Below are 25,063 nucleotides of genomic sequence, written 5' to 3' on the forward strand. Positions count from 1 at the left end.
TATTTTCAGTTTAGCTGTTGTTTATCTTCCAATCCTTCCTCCTAGTCCCTGTTTCATTTTGCAGGTTGTGAATCTTGGTAAGTAAAATATTGGTATGTCTTTGCCTTGCCTGTGTTTTCAAAATTGTGATCTGGTATTTTAATTGAACACTTTTCTCAGAAATGCTACATTGAAGGATTTTAAATAGGTGTTTGAATTTGCCAGTTCAACTTGTGACATAATCCTGTCATGACTTTGCTACACATTGTAAAAAGAAACTATTGATTCAATGTATGGTCTTTTTTTAACTTAATGAGCCAGTAAGTTTTTTTTGGATCGGTGTATTCTATGGTTGCTGAATTATTAATTAATTTGAATTCCTTGTGATGCATTTGTGAAGTGGGAACTGTAGGTTGGCAGAGTTTGCTGTAATTGAGACCCATTAACAAGTGTTAGAAGGTGAATCATCTGGGTTAGAATCTATCTCTGAAGAAGAAAAATGCTAACTTTGAAAAGTGTAGTACATTATTGCCACATTAATTTTGAATATTACATTGCAAATCCGAACACAAAATACTAAATCATTTAAACCATAGCCCAGATGTTGTTTTTTACTTTTATCTCCATACTTCACTCTGAGAGTCATCTTGGGTGCTGGGTATAATCTCACCACTTGTGGTTATTTTTCATATGCAAGATAAGCATATCCAGTCACGATTAATGCACATGCATTATTTTTTTTGTTATTATTAAATTGTTGAAGACATTAGCGACACAGTGGTGCTGGTTTCTGATGGGCAAGGTGATGGATGCACTACACATCTCTGTCCTCCATGCTGCTAATGCACATTCACAACAAGTATTTTGGTAGAGATGGAGTTCATTCTCATCTCATTCATGCAACCATACCCAACCACACCCTACCATCCCTCCTTGGGTGAAAACAGCTGACTTGCTTAGCCAGGTGATCAAATGTGATGCCTTCCTGGTTTTTAAACCTTCGGTTTGGACCTAACTGCACCTAGTCCTCAAACAACTAAACTTGCTGCTCTGCGTGGAACCAGAGTTCCAGTTGATTTGGTTGGCAGGATGAATGTTTTCCCCCTCTTTTCTCAGCAGGCCATGCTACAGAATGTAGGCACAATTTCTCGGGAGGAGAAATAAATTGCCATTAGCTTGCCTGAATTGCTCCTCCTGTTGATGTGTTTGGCAGTGACAATAGCATGTGTGAAGGGCAACAAAAATATAAACAAGTCGAATACTCAAAATGATTGAGCTTCCTGAGCCATTCAGTAGATGTAATGGCAACTGACTTTTACCCAGTTTTCTTGGCTTTCATTCACCTATTTTCCTCAATCAAGATATATGGGGAACAAATGTGAAACAATACGGCCCATCTATTAAAGTAGTATTGATTCCTCGGGCTATCCGCACAGGGCTCTGAATGTTCTGCTCTTGGGCTCCTTGCAGTTCATGCTATTAGATATTTTGATATTTTTGGGGATACAATTTCCTCCAGCAATGTTGATAGTTCTGTGTGATTATGACCTTTATTCATGTGTGGAGTTTCTTTTACAGGTGCAGCAGGATGTGTGGCGACTTTGTTTCATGATGCAGCTATGAACCCTGCTGAAGGTAATGTTGACAGTATTAAGAATTTAACTGCAAATGTTGCCCTGATTGTTTTTTACTTAAATGTATGAATACAGATTCAAATCGGATGTCTGTGCGATTGTATTGTTTTGAAAAGTATAAAATGGTTCAGAGGTTTCTGGGTCTGCAACATTTCTGGAATGTTCTTGCTGTTTCCATTTGGAGCTCTTTTTGTTCTATATTTTCCGTAAAGCTTTTGTCATCTGTTGACCCTTCCGGTAGTACTGGACTGTCTAAGCTGTTGTTTACCGATGAAACATTGAACCAAATGGCACTCCTCAATGAAAATGGGTTATCCAAATATGCTGGATGTAATTGGTACCCCTCTGCTAATATTCTTAAAATGCATTACCTGGTCATTGCCGTATTGTTTGTTGAAGCAATGTTACAATGACTTGGTCTTTGTTCTCGAGGATGTTAGAATTGGGTTCTGTATTTCCTACAAAAGAGATCACACTTCAAGAGTGTTCCATTATCCAAAACAAAAAGCTTTGTAATGTATATAAACACAAGAATGTAACTTTTTACTAAATTTTACTTTGGATCCGAATTAGACTAATTTTCATTGAGCAATTCTCAATTGAATATATTTAGTGAAGAACTGTTTAATGCTCTTCCACCACCGTAAGAGCAGAAGACGTCACAGAAGTTAGCCTGTATCAAATCTGCCATACATTTTTATTGTAACCTGTCCAGAGGAAATATATTTTAAAAAGTAGAGAAAAACAAATCATTTTATAAATTTGTAACGGACTATAAAGGAATTTCGATTTTGATAACCCACAAATGCTGAAGGGGACATCAAAAAGAACAATCTGTTGTCTCTGGGAAGGCATGCTTTACCAATGCCTACTTCTATAATACTTTACACTTTAACTCCTGGGGGTTGATAGGAGGATTTGAAAAAATTTACTTTTTATTCCCCTCAACTTTCCACAGGTAAAACATTTACAACCAATGGTGTGTTGTTACTCATTAAATTAACATTTATTTGCGGTTATAATTTATAATCCTGCACTCTTTTCTGCAAATTTAAAAAAATGCCGCTGCTTCTAAAACAAAAACCGGAAATGCTGGGAATGCTGAGCAGGGCAGGCTGCATCTGTAGGGGAGAAAACGTTTCAGGTCGGGGATCCTTTTCAAAACTGAAAAGGAGACAAAAAGAAGTTTGTAAAGCTGCAGGGCAGCTGGGGGAGATGGATGTCTCTAACAGAATAAAACTAGTGTGACCATGGGGGATAAGATTTTTTTCCTTTGGAATGGAGAGCATGCCTAGCCTGATCCACTGGGCTTGTCTTCGTGCTCTTCGTTTTTCAACTCAAATTATTTTTGCCTCGCCCACTAACCATTCCCAGTTGCACATTAACCAGGTAAGCTTGTCCACAACTTATCGTCATGGTCAGCCCAGTTTTACTCTATTGGAGACATTTCTCCCTGTAGCTTTATAACATTCTTATGTCTCCTTTTCAGTTTTGACAGTCGCCGACTTGAAACGTCGACTGTTTCTCTTTGTACAGACGCAACCTGACCTGCTAAGTATTTCCAGCATTTTTTTGTTTTTGTTGTCCTCATTTCTGTCCATCTCCACACTTCCTTTTCCTTCCTTCCGTAACTATATACAAAAGATTGTTCCTAGATTTCCTCCAATGTTCTGCATAAAGTAAAATGAATTTAATTTCTTTCCCAGAATACATTTAAATTTTTACCCTCTTAAACTTGGCTTGATCATTCTTGGGTATCGATCTTTATTGTTCCTTTTCTATGAAATCTGCTGTTTTAATGGAATTTAAAACTCTGCTAATCACATTATGTTTGACTTGTTTTTGGTTTGAACATTTAAGTATGGCTTTTAAGAAATATGAAGAATTTACTATACACTTAAAAGAGAAATCGCTTGGCTTTTTTTCATTTTTGGAGTAAGGTAGAAAAAGGATGAATATTTGTTTCACTCAATGAATTGCTTGCATTGCTCCCTGATGTTTGCAGCAAATGTAACCTTTTTGTTTCAGCAGCCTGAGGTTCAAATATGTATTTTAGCTTTTATCTTCAAACATGGTGTAAGTATTATAAAATGTACTTGTCAATGCTTCTTGGCTACTCCATGTAACAGTGTTTTTAACATAGGGTTATCTTGACTTTTTAATCTGAATGCAAAGCCTGTGCTTTTGTGAGTAAAGTTGCTTTCCAAAGCTGGAAGTGGTTGTGTTCTGTTCTTCCCTCTTCCTCTCTCCCCCTGATGAATCAATACAATTTGAGGTAAATTTCAGCTTGTAACCTGGATAGTGTTTCGGTCGGAAAGGGATTGACTATTTTCTAGATCCTCCAACTGCTTTCCACCTGGTATTGAAGCTTTCTGGGGTTTTTTTTAAAGATCGCTAATGCTTCTGATTTTTCTCAAAAGTAACAAACTTTATGTGTCCTACTTGTCAGATGTGATCCCAGAAAAATGGAAGTAGGCTTTATGCAAGATAATGTAATCATGTGTGCACTCTTTCAAAAATGAAGTTATTGTCTGAATGTAAGGGCTTGACAACAACTTGACTCAATTTTTCAACTGGAAAGTGACCAAGAGGAAAGGGTAATTTCCTGTGGGGTGCATTGTTGGAGTTTGTATGCTGAGTTGTGCTTGCTTTACATTTTTTTACTAGTAAGCTGACTCGAGCAAATTGACAAATAGTTTAAGTTTCTGACCTCGTGCCAGGAGAGTTTAGATTCTGTATGACTACAGTTAGTCTGACTGGCCTCTTGATGCACTGCTTCTCTGCAATTCAGTGGTCCATTTTGAAGTCTACATAAAAACGGATAAATTGCCCAATGTGAATAGTTGCATCCTTTCATGCTATGAACACCCTGGATCATCACTGATTGCAGCCTTGGGTTTTTCAATTTCTTAAACATTGTTTGGATTCAAAATGGTGAAATGTAAAAGGTTTAAGGAAATAGCCAGGTGCTGCATAAATGACAGTGAAATTGTTGTTGATTGATAAGCAGCAGAAGCTGTTTATAAAAAATATATTAAAAAAAAAAGCAAGTTTATAGTCCCTTAATTGGTGTCGCCTTGTGAAGGGTCTACGCAGCTGGGGAAACCAAGGTCTTGTGTATGAAGGTATTTATTAAACTACTGGTCTGTAGGATGAGAAAGACCATTCTTGTTATGCAGGTGCAGTGAGTATTGATACGTCTACCCAAGGTCTACATGGTTTCTATTAATTGCTAATTTCCCCAAGATGACTACTTTTCCTACATTTATCAGTAATATTCTCCCCTGTATTTAAACAGAATGCATTGCAGCTGATATATTTCTAATGGTGAATGCCATTAATAACATCTTAGCTGCAAGCTTTGCTTTGGATTTCTCTCCACTTATTATTCTGCCCTCAATACTTTTGCCCATACTGCTTGCCCCATCCGCCGAACCTCTTCCTCAACCATTTGTTTTTTACTCTCCTGTTGACTACGCGTTAAGGGGTTTGAAGTCTTCAGATATTGTGTCTAGGCTGCCCATACTTGTGTGTTTGAGCCAAGGCAGTGCTAGCTGTAAAGGGCAACATAAGAGACATGTTTACCAGTAGGGGTATATAGTATGTAGGAAGGGACTGCAGATGCTGGTTTAAACTGAAGATAGACACAAAAAGCTGGAGTAACTCAGCGGGGCAGGCAGCATCTCTGGAGAGACGTTTCTGGTCGAGACCCTTCAGACTAATTTGGAGCAGTAAATTTGCATATTTCTTCAGCCCCAGCCCTTCACTCAGTATATTGAACCCATACTTCTAGTGGTGTGAACAAACAAGAACATTAATTCCATTGACGTATGAAATTTCCTGAAGTTGTAACTTTATTGGGCTTCTGGATATCCCAGAAATGTCTGCAGTTCCTGTTCTGCCACCTATGCATTTATGACACTGCATTTCTTTTATTTGATTCACAAATAAATATAGCCAGTAGAAAGAAGTTCCTGTTATGGTAAGCATTCTCATGGTTATAAATTGTAGCAATGTCTGGATTTTAAATGCTTTCTGTCATGACACATGAACAGTTTTTTTCTTTGAATGTGGAAGGTTTTGCAGCGATTGGGATATTTCTACATTTTATTCAGTTTACCAGCAGACAATGGAAGTAGCAGGAATGCCAAATCTCTCAGAATATGGATCTGACCCAATGGAACAATGGCATTTGCGGTTTTTAGCTGGGTCGTTTGACTGGAAACAAGATGAGGTGCTGGTCCTTGCAGTTGCATTGGTTCTCCGTGCAGGAGGCTACAGCCAATAAATTGGAGTGGGAGTAGGATGGAGAATCAACATGGCAAGCAGTGTGAACCTCTATGCCCGTGGATTGAACACTAGTGCTCCGCAGGATGGTCACCCAGTCTGCATTTGGTTTCTCCAAAATTGAGAGAGCACATTCTGAACATCTTGATTGGAAGAAGTGTACATCTTCACATGTAAAGACTCTTTGGATGTTGGAAGGGCAGGTGCAGCATTGCCTGCAGCTGCAAGGAAAAGATCCTCAAGAAAGATGTGGGGGTGGGGTTTATGGAAAAGGGAACTTGGATGTAGTATTTTCTTAGATTTACATATTCCTAAATGAACATTGTTAATTAAAAATCATTTAGATATTATTTCCACTACATTCCAGTGTCTTCTAATGTGCAAATAACTGTCTTGTGCTTTGGAGAAAATGCTGTAAATTGGTTTGTAGACTTAAGGGTGCCTGGCAGGCTGACAACCGGCTTTATCTTTGTAATCCAGTCAGGTGGGTATTGAAGCACGTAAACAAGCCATTCAGATGTTCACCGAACAATTTAACAAGAGCATGCATTTAAGTATTAAAAAAGAGAGGGGAAGAAAATTGTTTTTAAGTGACTCATTTGGATAGTACCTGATATAATGGTAAGACAAGAGATTGGGCTTTGCTGGGTAGCCTCGAGGTAAATTTGCCTGTTGAAATTTGGGTTCATAAATGCAGTTACCTGTAAGTCGCTTGTTAAGTTTATGAATCTTATGGCCACATACCATGTGGCCAATCTTGTGTTGAGGTAAATGTTAGAATTTCATCAATCATTTTTTTAATTTTAGGTAGTCTCTGCACTTAATGATAAATCAATAATTGGGTAATTATTTTTCTGCAGTAGCTGAACGGACGAGTTTGGAGGTTTGCTATAATTGAACAACTGCCTTTTAGATGTTTTAATCCGTTTTTCTTGAGAACTGTAGTTCTTCCCTGCTGTTATCGGGCAACTAAACCATCCTATCAACAACTAGTGAGTGATCCTGAGCTACAACCTACCTCGTTGGAGATCATCGGACTATCTTTATTCAGACATTTCTGGACTTTATTTTACACTAAACGTTATTCCCTTTATCATGTATCTACACTGTGGTCGGCTCAATTGTAACCATGTAGTCTTTACGCTGACTGGATAACACACAACAACAAGCTTTTCACTGTACCTCGGTACATGTGACAATAAGTTAAACTAAAACTCAATCTGCAAATTCTGGAGATGTTTTCAGAAAATGGTTCAACCTCATTTGGATTTCTGTGAAGTTTGAGATAATTACATAGAAACAGAGAAAATAGGTACAGGAGGAGGCCATTTGGCCCTTCGCACCAGCACCGCCATTCATTGTGATTATGGCTGATCGTCCCCAATCAATAACCCGTGCCTGCCTTCTCCCCATATCCCCTGATTCCACTAACCCCTAGAGCTCTAACTCTCTTAAATCCATCCAGTGATTTGGCCTCCCAGGCTAACTCGGGCTACTCTCTTCTATCTTCTCACTGAAGTCTGCAAACCTTTTTCTGCAGTATTTCAAGTAACATATTTAGGGACGTTGTCAAGTTTTTATCCATTTCAGCTGCATGGTGTAGAGAAAAATAATGTGGGAAGTGGGTGAGGAGCTGCCTTTCAAATCACAACAAATCTCTATTACTTGGTCATCTTTTCAGAGATATGAGAACATTATTCAATTCCTTAGATTCCATTTTTTGTCTAAATCCATAAAATGATCTTTCAGCCTGTTATCTAAAATGGACCAGAGCATCCATGCATAAACATTTATTTTTAAAGAACCCCCATGAGTTGGACTCAGTAGTTGATCAGTCTCTTTCAGTTGGGTGAATCCTTTCGATAAATAAGATTTAAATTTACTAACCCCATGTCATTTTGTCTTTTAATTAAAACTGTAAACAAGTGATCCTATAGAATTTGGCCAATTTTCCCTTTGAACCTTTATATACTGACTGAAGCTGACAGTGGAAATTTTGCTTGACATCATGAATTGGCAAATGTCAAAAACATTTTAAGTCTACATAGTTCATGTTAATCAAGAATAACAATAGGGGCAAATTATAACTGTACATATGCTGTCCAGTATTGAAATCTGTGGTTTTATTATACATTGGGAATGGTGTAGAGAGAAGAATTTCTGTTTTGATATGAGAGAAAACTGCAAAAAGTGTAGATTAAGAAATCAGTAGGTTGCAAAATTTGTCATAACAGGCAGTTAAGAATTGTAAAAATTTTACTTTAGGGTAACATTTTCTTTCAAATGTTCTGTTTCTCGCTGTTAAGGCAATCATCTACAAATCTGCCTGATAAGTTGTGTTTTTAAAGCAATATTCAATATTTTTGAACGCAGCAATTTAGAGTGCCGTTTTAACAATCCATATTCCAAATAAGTAATGTATTGCTTTCATTAAAACAATCTTGGGGCTTTGCACTTGATGGCAAAGTGGTTTCATTCTGCTGGCATGTGGGATGGGGAGAGTTGTCGACTGTTTCTCTAACTTGTTTCCTGTTCTCTCCCTTTTTAATGTTTTGTTTTTGTTGCTCTAAAACCCATCTCTCTTTGACATGACCTGCACTTGTGACCTGGGATGGCCTGGCCTGGAAATCCGACTCGACTTCCCTTTTCTGCGGACTGGAACGTTTGCGTTGATCTGCTGTTGAACGTCGTAGTGGTGAAGCAAAGGATGCAGATGTACAACTCTCCCTACAAGCGGGTGTTAGACTGTATGAGCACCGTGTGGAAAAAGGAAGGGGCTGGAGCATTCTATCGGAGCTACACAACCCAACTGACTATGAACATCCCCTTCCAAGCTGTTCATTTCATGACTTATGAGTTCTTGCAGGAAAAGTTGAATCCGCACAGACAATACAACCCTTCCTCGCACGTTCTCTCCGGAGCTATGGCAGGTGCTGTCTCGGCAGCAGTAACAACACCACTGGACGTTTGCAAAACACTACTAAACACACAGGAATCCTTGGCTCTAAACTCCCTCAACATCAGCGGACATATTTCTGGCATGGCAAATGCCTTCAGGACGGTTTACAGACTGGGTGGAATCCCAGCATATTTTAAGGGAGTTCAGGCGAGAATAATCTATCAAATGCCATCTACAGCTATTGCCTGGTCTGTGTATGAGTTCTTCAAATACTTCATTAGCAAACATCACCGTGAAAGGAGGTCAACTTACTGAAGTCAGTACTGATCAGCCAGCACTGATGCCACAAAACCTATTTGGACTGCATTACTACAATCTATATACTGTTGCATCCTTTCTGATGAGGGAAACTGGCAGTAAATGTGATCCACATTGCACTCTTTAGTTCAGTCAAAATTTATTACCATGTCTCCTGACAAATAATGTCAAACCAAAGTTTGTGTATTTGTTGTAACATCTAAAGCCAGGTAGACTTGGCCGTTGTCAATAAGTAAAACGCACAGGTATTTGCTGCTGGCACAAAATTGGTGTCGGCCATTGTTTTAAGACTTTTCCTTCTGGGTACTTTCTTCCCTCCAGTTTGCTGGGCTGGTTTATAAGATGTTTATAAAGAAAAAAGCACATACAGGTTTACATGCTTAGCCAAGTGTCAACTGTTGCACCGATATAGGTGACTGTATCATCAAAGTAGGTCAGCATATATAAACTACTGTCAAGGTAGGCATCAAACTGCTTAGCCTAGAAGGCAAATACCGTTTTTAAACTGTATTTCACTGCACTCTTTGTATTACATCAAGCTTTTTCATGCCTACATTTGCATCAGCTACACAGCTAAATAAGAACTGATTTGGAGCCCTTTATATTCACTGGAGTATTACTCTGGAGTTAATTTACCTGGCAAAATTCTTTGCTGTTGTAGAGAAGGGTTTTCACAAGGAAGATGATTAAACAATAAGACAAACTATACAGTGTTGTCATTTCTCATTTGTTAAGTTTCCTTTTGTGGATTTATCCGTGGTTTATCATGAGACTGACATTTTTGATTTAATGAGACCTTGCATTCTGAATATTATATATTCAATTGTTAGGCAATTTAATGGTGCAGGAACGGTGTGACTTTTCTGATCTCTTCCATAAATTCTAGGAATAATCAGTTGAAAGGTTTGATCCAAAAGGTGATTTTTAAATGCAGTAAATCTTCTATAATCTGCTATTTAAACATTCTGATTGGCATCTGGCTCACCGGGACCTGGTTCCCCTTCTCCTTTGGACCTTGCTGAGTTCACTAGAAAATAAATTGCAGTATTGTGCAACATCTTAAAGTCAAGGGATATTAAAGAATCGCATCCATTAGTCTGGACAAATGTTCAAGCCTAATACCACCAAAGATATTATTGGGTGCTGAATTATAAGAGAAGTTGTTGTAGAGAAGTATGCTTGGGATTTTAAAATGAAGTTCAGAAGACGACCCACAGTTCATATTGTGCTACACTGCCACGATTCCTCAGTGTTGACTGAAGGTTTAAAAAGATAAGTGGTGCTAAAATGAAACCAAGCTTGGAGAATGACTAGGATGATAAACAGCAGGTCAAAAGGACTTGCAGCCAGTTAAATCATCGGGAATATCTCAATCCACTTGATTTGGCAGTTGTACCTAAACAATTGTGTAGAGCAAATGCAAGTCATTTTTTAGATGTTCCCTACTGTACCTGAGGATATTTACTTTGGCTTATGCATCTGATTATAACTGGAACCCTTTATCACTAAATCTCCCCTTGATTGGAAGCTTTTTCTTCTGAGGACCAAAGAATTTTCAGTAAATTCTGGAGCATTAATACACTGTGGGATTCTGATTGGAGGAAATTTTTTTTGATTGCAGACTTTCCATGGGTGATTTTTGAAAAATAGATGGAAGGGTTATGATGAGATGAAACACTAAATTAGGAAAACTAATTTTAGTGGACTGCAGAGACTTATAGGTTCTGGTTATATGAACAAATTTGGAATGGATTAAGTCAATTTCCAAAATAAGACACAAATGCTGAGGTGGTCAAGCACCATCTCTGGGGAGTTGAAAGGTGACGTACTGGGCTTCCAACTGGTTCATTTGAGGACCACCATATTTAGCTCTGTTGCATCTAGATCTCTTGGAAGGGAGTAGAATGTGGCAAGTCAAAATGAGCACAATGATTCTAATAGACTATTACTAGGTCAAGATTGAATATTAAATTCTCCGGTTTCAAGTTATGCCCCCACTACCCTGGCGAGCTCATGTTGCTTCTGCCCCCCCCCCCCCCCCCTGCTCCTTTCTCCTCTATGCTTGTCTCCCATCCCTGCCACTTGCCAGGCTTTGCCCCATCCTCACCTATTTTATTCCAGCTTTCTCATCCCCCCCCACCCCCTAACTTCCCATCAGTCTGAAGAAAGGTCCCAATCCAAAATGTGTTTGTTTTCCTCAGGATTCCCGCATATGCAGTTTCTTGTGTCTATTCAAACCTGACTGGAAAAGGGATTGGTTCAGTTGGTTTTGAGGCATAAAATGAGGAATCTTGCTAACAGAAAAACGACAGTAATTATTAATTCATATCCCATTTGTGCTATTTCAACTTGCTGAATGCACCAAACGAACACAATTGTGCAGTCACTACAAATGCAATTTGCTCATTAATGCTATGCGGGGAAGGTAAGTTTGTATCCCTCTAGGCACTTGCCTACGTGAGACACCTTGTCCCATACAACGCAGTTGACTCATAAAAATGATCCCGTCACCTAGATAGACACAAAATGCTGCAGTAACTCAGTAAGTCAGGCGTCATCTTTGTAGAAAAGGAACAGGTGACGTTTCAGGTCAGAACCCTTCTTCAGTCTGAAGAAGGGTTCCGACCCAAAACATCACCAGATATGCTACCTGTCCTGAGTTACTCCAGCATTTTGTGTCTATCTCCAATTCTTTTTGCTTGCATGACATTTCACATCCTGACTTGGCAAAACAGGTTTCAGAAATCTGAGCTGTGATTCTTGATTTGGTTTTTTTCCTCCCCTTTTACTCCATTTTGAACATTAGTTTATGATGGTACAGGTACATGCAATATTGATTTTAATCTTTCAGGTGGAGTAATGTAGTAATCCCTCGCTTCTGTAACAGATTGTAACTGAAATTTAATTAGAGAAGCTTGAAATCTCTGGGTTATAACTTGATCATAGAGTCACGCAGCACAGAAATGGGCTAATCGACCCACCAAATCCATGCTAACTTGGCACACATTTCCAATAACTCTACACAAAACCCATGTTTTAATTCTCGCATTCGCATCAGCTCCCCAGAATCTACCACTCATCGGCACACGAGGAACAATTAACAATGGCCAATTCCCCTACCGTTACGCACGTCTTTACTGTGTGGGAGGAACATGACTCAGTCACAGAAAACATGTAAACCTCATTGTATTCACACAAATACCACTGGAGGGCAGGATTGAACTAGACTCAGCAAAGCTACGAGGCAGTAGCTCCACAAGTTTCACCACCATGCCATTCTGAAGGTGTCTCAAATGTTTTGCATCAACAACTCTTTTACCATTTAATAACGTGTCCTGAACTTAGTCCTTTCCACCTCCTTCCTTCACACCATATTAACCTATCATTGCATCCATGGCAAGCGCGAAGAAAGAAGAACACCCAATAGAAAACCACACGTTGCAGGGAGAACATTAAAAAACTGCACACAAGCAGCATCCGAAATCAAGATTGAACCCAAGTCCCTGGAGCTATGAGGCAATGATGATAACTTGCGCATCACTGCCTTTCTGAAGTATTCATTGTTGCTTATTGGAACTTACTAGAATCATTGGAACTTACTACCCAGTGAGATAGTGCAGCGGTGGGGTTGCTGTCTTACAGCGCCAGAGACCTATGTTGGAACCTGACTGTGGGTGCCGTCTGTACGGAGTTTGTACGTTCTCCCTGTGACTGGGTGGGTTTTCTCCTACAATCCAAAATTATAAATTATGATTAATGTATAGGATAATGCAAGTGCACTGGGTAGGCCACGCTGTATCTCTAAAAGTTTTTTTTAAAGATGGTGTATATTCCTTAATCTAAACATTACTAACCAAAGCTGTATCAAACACTTAAATGCTTTCTGAAATGGCATAGCAAGTCAGCCAATCTGTTTCATTAGTATTGAGTATAAGACTTGATCATACTTGCAATACCCACATCTCAGGAATGAATTATAATGCAGTTTTAGCTTTAGAGATACGACGTGGAAACTGTCCCTTCGGCCCAATGAGTCCTCGCTGACCAGCGATCACCCGTTCATTAGTTCTGTCCTACAAGGGGCAATTTACAGAGGCCAATTAACCTACAAACTCTCATGTCTTTGGCATGTGGGAGGAAACCGGAGCACCTGGAGAAAAGCCATGCGATCACGGGGAGAACATACAAACTCCACACAGAAGCACCCGTAGCATCTCTATTCTTTTCCTGGATCCAAAATGGATGATCTCGTAATTTCCACACATTTGCTTACAATGCAGTCTGTCTTTAAAAATGTGCAGTATTTCAGTTTTTAATTATGCTTAAGGTGACCCTGGAGACTTGTTTTGGAGTTCTATGATCAAGCAGGCTTCTGATGTGCAGCTACAGTTTCCTTCTCCCTTTCTTGGTGAGATAGCTGATTGGACAGAGAGCTAGAATTAGCTCTTTGGTCTGTCACTCGTTGAGAGATAAGGGACAAAAATATATGTTGAGGTAAGTTTTTTTTGTTTTGTGTTTTTTTTTGCTCCCCACACTCCATGAAACATCATTCAAAATGTACCAAACAACAAACCCATTTGGCAGCCCATGCCATCTAAGATGGGTGGTAACTAGTCAGATCCCTGCCTTCTAGCTCTAGTCCTGCGGGTTACAGTTGTTCCGATGCATGTCATTCAATACTAAAATGATTTCTGTTTCTCCTACCCTTTCAGGCAGAAAGTTCCTGACACCATTTTCTCTCATCTCCCTCCTAATCCTGCAAACTATTTAAAAATGATGTCCCTTGGGAAACAGTCCATTTTCAATTTCCTGTTTCCAGATCCTTCATACTTTTATACACCTCTGTTTAGTCTCTTAGAAAGAGAACAATCTGTGCTAATTCAAGTAAAACACAAAGGGTTAGGCAGCATCTCCGGAGAACATGGCTAGGTAACATTTTGGGTCAAAACCTTTTTCTTCAGAGTCCAGGTCTGAAGAAGAGTCCTGACCCAAAACACCATGTATCCATGTCCTCCAGAGATGCTAATTGACCTGCTGAGCTGCTCCAGTGCTTAGCATTTCAGGATTCGGGCATGTGCAGTTCCTTGTGTTGCCTGCTAATTCAATGTTTCCTCACAGCTGAAAATGTCTAATCCGAGACAGCATCATGGCTTCAACATCCTCGCCAGTGAAATAATGTTTCTTTAATGTGACCAAGACTGCACAATGTGCACAAACTGCATACTAATTAGCATTGAATATGGTTCTAGTGTAATCTTCCTGTTCATGTATTCTGCCACAACTAATGAAGGGAAGCATGCCCATATGATAATGCCTTTTTAACCACCTTGTTGACCTAGGATCTGTGGACATCTATTTCTTTGGATTTAACCCCTGGCATGCAATTGTTTTTAAGGAAAAAAGGTACATCTCCTTTAACAACCTCCGTTCAGTACAGGCCACAAAGTGCTGAAAGAACTCAGGAGGTCAGGCAGCATCAATGAAGGGAATGGGTAGACAAATGTGTTGGTTCAGGACTCCCCTTCAGTCGGATTCAGTCAGTCTGAACAAATGTCCTGGTCCAACACCTCTATCCATTCCCTCCGCAGATACTGTCTGACAAGCTGAGTTCCTGCAACACTTGATGTTTTGCTCAAGGTTCTAGCATCTGCAGTTCCCTCTGTCGCCATTGCAAAGCATGTTTCACCAACATTTTGTATCTATCTTCAGTATAAACCAGCATCCACAGTTTCTTCCTTACTTCACTTTCTGCCCCTTTTAAAGCCTATAATGTGCAATCTCATATTAGATATTGCAGAAGGGAAAGTATAACAGAGATCCCATTGGTTGTATTGTCTCATGCCATACCCTGGGTACCCAGCCTCGTTTATTTGACTCAAAAGCACTAGAGGCCATCGGACAGGAGATGGCGCTTACAGATTGCAGACACCTCCCAGCGGTGGTGAGTATGGTGTAACGAGAGCAGTCTCAGATTGCTTGTCAGGTTGTTGAAGAAAACAAACTTTGACAGGGTGTTAGAAAAGGCGAGGTTGAGAGCCAGCTGGCTGGATTGCCAGGGAATGATTTCAAAAGGGATATTTGTGCCTGGTGCTGCAAGCAAAGTGCTTTAAAGCGTGTTTATTGGCATTTGGCCTTGTTGTCAATTGCTTCACTTTCAACTTGTATGACTGATCTCTATTGACAGCGTGGCATTGTTTGGTCTCCGGTACAGGTGCATGTGTGACCTGTGGCCTCAGTCATAAAATAAGCTGGGAATGAATACTGCTCATTACTGAGCACTGACAGCCCTGCCTCATTGCAGAGTCGGATGTGCGGCAGACACTCCATGTTTGAGGCACATTTTCATCTTGGCTTTGATTTTTTTCAGCTTTTTGTAATCACAGTTCAACTTGAATCACAATCATTGACAGAGAAAAATGTGTATTCTTTAGTATCTTTGGAAATACAATGTGGTAACAGCCCCTTTGGTCCACAGAGTTCATGCCGTCCAGTGATCACCCCATATACTAGCACCACATATACTGTCCCCGTACACTAGGGATAGTTTATAATTTTTACCATAGTCAATCAACCTACAAAACATACGTCTTTGGAGTGTGGGAGGAAACCGAAGCACTCGGAAAATGTCCACAAGGCCACAGCTGGGAATGCACAAACTAAGGAGGTTGTAGGTTCAGGTTTGTAGGTTAATTGGCTTCTGTAAATGTTCCCCAGTGTGTAGGATAGAAATAGTGTACAGGTGATTGTTGGTCAGAGTTGACTTGGTGGGCTGGAGGGCCTGTTTCTACGCTGCATCTCTAAAACTAAAAACACAGGGACAACATACTAACTCCGCACAAGCAGTACCCATAGTCAGGATCGAACGCTGGTCTCTGGTGTTGTAAGGCAGCAACTCCACCTCTGTGCCACCCTATTTATATTGCAATGTCAGAAACAACATAGAGGCCTTTGCACAAAATAGATTCAATGCAATTGCTGTTGGAGGGCTATGCATTGAGAGTTTTTAATTCATTCTCAGGATCCGAGGCAAAGAAAAAAAAATAGAATGGAGATTAAACATTTCTTTAGCCAGGGGGTGGTGATCTGTGGAATTCAGCCACTGACAGCTGTGAAGGCCAAGACATTGGGTATTTTTAAAGTGGAGATTGATAGGTTCTTGATCAGTAAGTACATTGAAGGTTATTGGGGGGGAAGGCAGTAGAATGGGGTTTAGAGGTTTGCTAGACTGGACAAGAAGATTAAAACAGATCAGCCATGATCGATTGGAGGAGTAGACATGATCGGCTGAATGTCCTATTTTTGTTCCTATGTCTTATGGTCTAAAATGTACTGCCTTTCAAATTGCCCTGGGTGGTGATCTGCCTTCTTGAATTGGTGCATCTCTTTTGGTTGACTCCACTTGGGTAGGGGGTTTAGGGATTTAGACCTTGGCGCAGTGGCGCAATTGCAAGATTCCTCACAGTGCCAGAGACCAAGGTTCATAGAAACATAGAAAATAGGTGCAGGAGTAGGCCATTTGGCCCTTCGAGCCTGCACCGCCATTCAATATGATCATGGCTGATCATCCAACTCGGTATCCTGTACCTGCCTTCTCTCCATACCCCCTGATTAGCCACAGGGGCCACATCTAACCTGTTCACAAGAGGTACAACACCCGGGGACGTTTGCATTCCATGCTTCCCTCCCTTTCTCACCGTCACCCACCTTCTCTCTTCCAGTACCTTAGGTGTAACAATCTTACTCTAGGACTTGTTGAGGAAGGACTCTGTTTCTCGGACGAACCTGAGGTCATCCACTTGCTTCTCCAGTTCCCCAACACGGTCCTTCAGGAGCTGTACCTGGATGCACTTCTCACATTTGTAGCAGCCAAAGGCACCAGCAGTGTCCTTGACCTCCCACATACTGCAAGCATCACACTGAATCAGCTTGCTTGACATCTCCTTCTTTCGTCTCTCCCTCTCCAGCGTTTTGCGTAGCCTCCTCTCCTCAGCCTCCTCAGTTCGATCCTGAACTCAAGTGCTGTGAGTGTGGAGGTTGCATGTTCTACTTGTGAACGTGTGGGTTTCCTCCAGGTGCTCAGGTCTCCTCCCACATCAACAAAATGTGTGGGTTTGTAGGTTATTTGACCTGTAAATTGCCTCTCGTTGAGAGAGTGGATGTGAAAGTTGGTTAATGAAGAACTAGTGTGAACAAGGTCGGCGTGGACTTGATAGGTCGAAGGGCCTATTTCCATGCTATATCTTTATAATTGTCTTGAGATATCAAGGAATGCGTCACACTCTTTGTAGGATATCCAATCTTGTACAGCCATCAGTTGAGTAAAAAACTACTGGAGGAGCTCAGCAGGTGCACAGTGCCCATAGGGTGGCACCGTGGCATAACAGTAGAGCTGCTGCCTTACAGCTCCTTAGACACAGGTTCAATCCTGACCACGGGTGCTGTCTGAATGGAGTTTGTGCGTTCTCCCTGTGGCCGCGTGTGTTTTCTCCAGGTGCTCCGGTTTCCTCCCACATTCTAAAGACGTACAGATTTGTAGGTTAATTGGCTTTGGTGAAATTGTAAATTGTCCCGAGTGTGTAGGATAGTGTTAGTGTATGGGGTGATTGCTGGTCGGCACGGACTTGGTGGGCCGAAGGGCCTGTTTCCACGCTGTATCTCTAAAGTCTAATGGGTCAGACAGCATCTGTGGAGGGAAGGGGGGCGGTGAATAGTGAGAGATTACCTAAAATTGGAGAATTTAATGTTCATAATCTTGGATACCATTAATATCCTATAGAGAAGGAAATCTCTTATCCTCTGAAGGCTGCGTAAATAGACATAAGATAGATTGCATTATAATTGTTTATAAACAGGCCCACCAGCCCAGCAATATCACAATATCAAGCTGCTAGATTTAGTAGCATTTCAAGGGGAAATGTTGCCACCATCTTCCAAGACCAAATAGGGATAATAGGCTTTAAATATTCCCCTTGCCAAATATGCCGAAGTCTTGTAAATTCATGAAAAAAGCCTTTGGAATTATTGAGAAAAATACTTGCGGATGTTTGAATGGTTGTTATATAATTTGCCAGCGAGTTTAACTAGCTGAAAGATGGATTTTATGTCATAAATTCTATTCCCAGAACCCATTATTTCAATTCATGAATGTTGCACCCATTATAATATCAAATCAGTAAATGAAAAATACCAGTAAAAATTACCAATTACCTAATTAATATACCTAATTACCTAATTAATATATTCTTTTTAAAAACTGCAAATGTTGTAAATCTAACCCAGAAAATGCTGAAAGCAAGTTTGGCTGCACCTATGGGAAATGAAACCGAGTTAGTATTTCAGGTCTAATACTCCTTGTCAGAAGGGATTTTATTATAGTATTTAACCACAGAGATGAGACGGGTTTCAACATTTAACCTCCAGGTGGCAATGTTGTAGAAAGGGAGAGAGAGGAAAGATACTGGGTTTCCTGCTTATAATAAACAGCCTGTTATCGCCTGAAGAAGTGTCTCGACCTGAAACGTCAGCCATTCCTTCTCTCCAGAGATGCTGCCTGTCCCGCTGACTTACTCCAGCGTTTTGTGTCTAGCCTGTTATTGTATTGTATTCAATTTATTGTTATTATCTCATAAGAGACAACGAAATTGATTTTCCTTACAGTCAAGTAACATAAAAATAATAAATAAGTTAAAGATTTTTTTTAAAAGCACAAACGCAGAAGTCCACGACACAACATAACCCCACAGTGGCACCAAAGTTGAGGAAGGTACCATAGTCCAGCCAGCCTCCCCGCAGATCTTCCCAGATGTTCACTCGTGGTGAATTTGTGAACATTTTTATTAATAACTCAAGGAATAAAGCACAAAATGTTCAGGTAAGCTGATTTCTGAATCCATGGGATAAAACTACAGGAATATGTAAAAATCTTACCATTAGAGCGTCGTTTTTTCGAGCACACACACACATACACACTCTAATCCATGCAGCATTGGTACAGACCTTTCTGTACATGATGTCCGTGCTGAACATGATGCAAAATTCCATTAATCCCCTCTCTCTGCTCTGGATCTATATCACACCATTTCCTGTATACTCATGTGCCAATCTAAAAGCCTCTTAAATGCCACTATCATATCTGCTGTCGGGTCTCCGTTGTCGTTGGGGCCTAGCACCTTGGAGCGGCCTCCAGCCGGAACGACCTGGGGGCTCCAGTCGCAGAGCTGCGGACTACCATCATGGGGCTGGCCGGCCTCGGAGCGTGGGGAACAGTGGTGGCTCGCTGCTGCGGCCCAACTCCGGGGCTCGGAGGCTCCAGCAACGCAGCTTTTGTGGACTGTGATATCGGGAGCTCGCAGGTCCGGGTGGGAGACCGCTTTCCGGAGCTCCCGCAACGCAACCTCCGGCCTGTGTCGCGGGGCCGTACATCACCCGGTGCGGCTTAAATGGCCGCGGGACATTCCAGCGCCCGCCGGGGGCTCCAACATTGTGACATTTAGACCTGGAGCGGGGCCGTACATCGCCCGGCGCGGCCTAAAATGGCCGTGGGACTTACCAAGCCCGCCTGGGGCTTCAACATCGGGAGAAAAATGGAGAGCAGGGGGGAGAGAAAAGACTTTGTCTTCCATCACAGTGAGGAGGAGGTTCACTGTGATAGATGTTTGTGTGAATTAAATTGGTTGTGTGTCTCGTAGGAATCGTTTTTTTGTTTTTGTTTGTATGGCTGTAAAAACAGAGTTTCGTTTGAGCCTCACTGAGGTTCAAATGACAATAAATATTGTATTGTATTGTATTGCTTCCACCACCACCACTAGCAGTGTGCTCCAGACACCTACCGCTTGCTGTCTAAAAAATAATCTTGCCCCACACGCCTCCTTTAAAGTTTGTCACCCACACCCGTAAAGCTATATGCCCTCAATTGTTTGACAACCCCATCCTGGAAAAAGATTCTAATTGTCTACCTTACTTATGCTATCCACCAGCCCCTAGAGCTCTATCTAACGCTCTTAAATCCATCCAGTGATTTGGCCTCCACTGGGGTCAAGGAAAGAGCGTTCACGTCGCGGCCCTGTTTCAACCAATCTTTCCACCACCACGCACAAGACGCACAAGAAGCGCAAGACAGACACCATTGTGCAGATGCCGAGAAGTGTGTTCAGCTCTGGCTGAACAACTTCTAATCTTGTGTGTGGACTCGATAAGAAGAAGAAGGCCTCCACTGCCCTCTGTGGCAGGGAATTCCACAAATTCACAACTCTGGGTGATAAAGATTTTTCTCACCTCAGTCTTAAATGGCTTCCCCTTTATTCTAAGACTGTGGCCCCTGGTTCTGGACTCGTCCAACATTGGGAACATTTTTCCTGCATCTAGCTTGTCCAGTCCCTTTATAATGTTATATGTTTCTATAAGATATCCCCCTCATCCTTCTAAATTCCAGTGAGTATAAGCCCAGTCTTTTCATTCTTTCCTCAGATGACAGTCCCGCCATCCCAGGGATCAATCTCGTGAACCTACGCTGCACTGCCTCAATCACAAGGATGTCCTTCCTCAAATTAGGAGACCAAAACTGTACACAGTACTCCAGATGTGGTCTTACCAGAGCCCTATACGACTGCAGAAGAACCTCTCTATTCCTATACTGAAATCCTCTTGTTACTGTGGGTCTAAAAAAGGGTCATTAACTGTGTACGTTCTTCTTGCATTTGACCTCCCAAAGTACAACACCTCAGACTTTCCTGGGTTAAACACCATCTGCCATTTTTCAGCCCCTATCTATAACCGATCTATATCCTGCTGTGTCCTATACTATTGCTTCTGACCCTAAGCGAGTAAAGCAGGCTGCTCCTCTATAGATACAGCTCAAACCAATTAAATAAGGTGTAGTGAGATACTGTATACCCATGTACTGAGCATGAACTCCTGAATGAAACATTTACAACTAACCAGCATGCCCCACATCCCGTTCCTACTTGTGTTGCTCTTTATTTGACACCTACATCAACTCATTCACGGGCTCTGAACCTGTGCAACCCATAAATGCTTTACCATGGTTCATGAAGAGGTAATATTTCACCCAGAGGTGGGGGATGGGTTGGATTCTATTACTTTTTGTCCGTCTAGATCTGAACTTGAAATACATTATGCGTGGAGGTCTGTGTATGTGTGTGACATTGGTGTGCGTGGCTTGTGTGTGTGTGTGTGTATGCATGCACCACTGCGTCTGAAGTGTGTGCACGTGTCTGTGGTGTGACTAAGTCTGGTGTGATTGTGCGCGTATCTGTAGTGTGACTGCGTGTCGTGTCTGTGGTGTGATTGTGTGTCGTGCCTGGAGTGGTCGTGTGTGTCTCTGTCTGTGGTGTGGCTGGTGTAACTGCTTGTGTGAGACTATGTATGTGTCTGGCGTGACTGTGTCAGGTATGACTGTGTATGTGACTGGTATGAGTGCGTGTGGTATCGCATAACCATTCCTTCAATAATGTTTTGAAAGCAGGAAATAAAAACAGAAAACACTTAGCAGAACAGCTCACCGTCTGTGGACAGAGAGATAACCAACAGTTTGGATCTGATATTTGCATTGATGTTGGAGTTACCGCTGAATTCCCATCTGAGCTTATTCATCCCAGTTCTGCTCCCTTGAACAATCCCTGTTCCAGGTGTACACTGGCCCTATCCCCGAACTCTATCTCCGTTACATTGACGAATGCATCGGTGCTACTTCCTGCACCGCTGCAGAACTCATGGACTTCATCAACTTCACCACCAATTTTCATCCTGCACTCAAATTTACTTGGACCATCTCCGACACCTCACTCCCCTTTCTTGATCTCATGGTCTCCATCACAAGAAATAGACTCTTGACTGATGTCTATTACAAACCCACTGACTCCCACAACAACCTCGACTACACTTCTTCCCACCAAACTTCCTGCAAAGACTATCCCCTACTCCCAATTCCTCCCTCTACGCCGCATCTGCGCCCGAGAGGAGGCGTACCATACTAGAATATCCGATATATCCTCATTCTTTAAGGAATGGGGGAATATCTTCTCCCATCATAAATGAGGCCCTCACCCGTGTCTGCTCGGTACCCCACAGCTCCACCCTTGTCCCCCCCCCCCTCCCATTAGTCGCAACAGAGACGGAGTCCCCCAAGTCCTTACCTTCCACCCCATCAGCCATTGCATACAAGGGATGGCTAACTCATCCCTTCCCACCAAACGACCCCCTTCTCCTGCAACCACAGAAGATGCAACATCTGTCGCTATACCTCCTCCCTCGACTCTGTCCAAGGGCAGAGGTTCACTTGCACTTCCAATCTCATCTACTGTATCCGTTGTTCAAGATGTGGGCAAGACCAAACGCAGACTGGGCGATCGTTTCGCAAAACACCTTCGCTCAGCCCGTGTGAACCAACCTGTTCCCCGGTTGCTGGACACTTTAATTCTCCCTCCCATTCCTACACAGACCTTTCTGTCCTTGGATACCTCTTAGCTAAGAATCTCGAATACAGTACATGTGTTCAGCAGCAGTACACTGTGTCACCATACAGTCGCCAGATTTTGGTGCCATTTTCATGTCCCAGTTGCTGTAAGTGCAGGGTTCTTGGCCTAGCCATGAATGCCTGTTGTGCTGGCGGTGTTGCGGGGTCAGCTATGCCAAGCAGAACCGTTGGTGTCCTCCACCGCTGCTCCTGTGTTAATCAAGAATCTATTCATCACTACCTTAAAAATATCCATTGATGGCCTCAACAGCCTTCTGTGGCAATGAATTCCACAGATTCATCACTCTCTGACCAAATAAATTCTTCCTCATCTCCTTTCTAAAGGCACATTCTTTTATTCTGAAGGCATGCCCTCTGGTCCTAGACTCTCCCACGAGCGGAAACATCCTTTCCGCATCTACGCTATGATGGTCTTTCAATATTCAGTAAGTTTCATTCTTTTAAACTACAGCGAGCACGGGTCCAGTGCCGTCAAACGCTCACCATATGTTAACCCAACCATTCCTGGTGTCCATCTCTGGACCTTCTCCTACGCCAGCATATTCTTCCTCAGATATGGGGCCCAAAACTGATCATAATAATACTCCAAATGCTGGCTGACCAGTGCCTTATAAAGCCTCAGCATTACATCCTTGTTTTTATGTCTTATATTCAAGACCCTGATAGTTGTTGGGATGAAGTTGTACTTGAACGTGGAAGTCACAGTTTTCAGACTCCTGCACCTTCATCCCAAGTGGCAGGAAAGAAATAGAGAGCGTGGCCAGGTGCTGTTAGTCTTTGAAGATGCTGGCTGCCTTTTTGAGGCAGCACCTCCTGTAGATCCCTTTCATGGTGAGGAAGTCTTCATTGCTCTGCTTCTGCAGACCTACGAGCTGGAATTCCTTCCTAAAGCTCTTCACCAGTATCTTCTCTTTCAGGAAACTCCTCAACCCCATCCTTGTCCAATACCTCTCTTAGTGGCCCAGTATTAGGTTTTCCTTGGTAATGCTCTTGCAAAGCATCTCTGAACATTTCATCCTAGTTATACACTGGAACAGTGTAAACCTTATATATATACCAGTCAAGATAGAAGAGACCAACCTGAGTGATGGTGTGAGCAGCAGTATAATGCAGCTTTGAAATTCCACCTGCTCTAAGCCTCAAGTCCTTCAGGCCAACCCATGTGGTCCATGTGGTAAGCACACAGACTTGAAGCAACCCTCACAAGACTAAACTGTTTACAGACAGAGCCAGGCAGTGGCCAGGTCCTTGACAATAGTCTCTGTATCAAGTGTACGGGTAAAATACTCAGGAAGGAAGTGGCCAACACTGCAGCAAACCACCCAAGGATTCCTGCAAAATCAGATATTACTGCAACAGATATTCTCAAAATGCTGAAGTAACTCAGCGGGTCAGGCGGCATCTCTGGAGAAAAAGGATGGGTGACGTTTCTGGTCAGAACCTTTCTGACCCGAAGGTTCCGACCTGAAACAGCACCCATCCTCTTTGTGTCTACCGTATAAACCACTATCTGCAGTTCCTTCCACCACATCTATTCATCTTTGCCAAATCGATAATTGTCTAACCCTCTCATTCCTCCACTTTAATAATCTTCAGAAACTGGGCGGGAATAATCTCCAAATGGCTGCATTTTAACGTCAGTCCAGAGCTGTCGGCTAACCCGGCGGGACAGGCAGAGTTGAGCTGGAGTTAGCGCTTCTTCTCCGCGCTGTCTGTAAGCCTGGGGCTGCCACTGCTCCGGGCCGGTGTTCCGTCAGTCCAGGATCACCCCGGACATCTCCGGCCGCCCCCGGACAGGGATGGGACACTCGGGAGGGGACGAGGGTGAACCAGTAGCAACTCAACAGCGCTTGCAGCGCCAGAGACCCGGGTTCGATCCTGACTACGGATAATAATAATAATAATAATGGATGGGATTTATATAGCGCCTTTCTAGAATACTCAAGGCGCTTTGAAACGCAGGTCTGTATACACACAGCAGCACAGCTGCCGAGAATGTTTATCGCAGACCTATGACCTGGGCATGCGCAGTCGGAATACCAAACTCATTTATTGAGGGAATGGTGGGCCGAAGGGCCTGTTTCAATGCTGTATCAACTAATGATTTAAAAACTGCGGGCATCTTGGTCCGTGTGGGCAAGTTGGGCCGAATTGCCTGTTTCTGAGCTGTATGACTCCATGACTCTACTTCAAAGAGCTAACAAATATTTACAACCAACATTAAAACTGGGCACCAGCACAATGCTGCTATCGCCAATGTGCTTGGCGCTACTCTTCCAAAAGTGTCGCCTTCAAAATCACTGACTCACTGACCCTGAAGAATCCAGGGAGGTTCCCCCCCCCCCCCCCCCTTCTTTATTTTTTATTAACATTTGTGGGATTAAATAAATGGATGAGAGCGGAGCAGGGAAGGTGTGTGTGTGTGTGGCATGGTGAATCAGTTTCTTTTCC

General features: G+C 42.2%; 1 protein-coding gene across 1 annotated transcript in view; it reads left to right on the forward strand.

Annotated features, from left to right (window-relative positions):
- The window catches only part of slc25a28 (solute carrier family 25 member 28), a 39,622-nt gene extending 29,797 nt beyond the window's left edge, over positions 1 to 9,825 (forward strand). Inside the window, exons 3-4 of the mRNA XM_033034064.1 lie at positions 1,558 to 1,614; positions 8,594 to 9,825. Coding sequence (XP_032889955.1) covers positions 1,558 to 1,614; positions 8,594 to 9,114 — 578 coding nt within the window. The 3' untranslated portion in view covers positions 9,115 to 9,825. The remainder of the gene's footprint in view (positions 1 to 1,557; positions 1,615 to 8,593) is intronic.
- Positions 9,826 to 25,063: the final 15,238 nt, after the last annotated feature.

This window comes from Amblyraja radiata, chromosome 15, assembly GCF_010909765.2.
Source record: "Amblyraja radiata isolate CabotCenter1 chromosome 15, sAmbRad1.1.pri, whole genome shotgun sequence".
NCBI classification, from domain to species: domain Eukaryota; kingdom Metazoa; phylum Chordata; class Chondrichthyes; order Rajiformes; family Rajidae; genus Amblyraja; species Amblyraja radiata.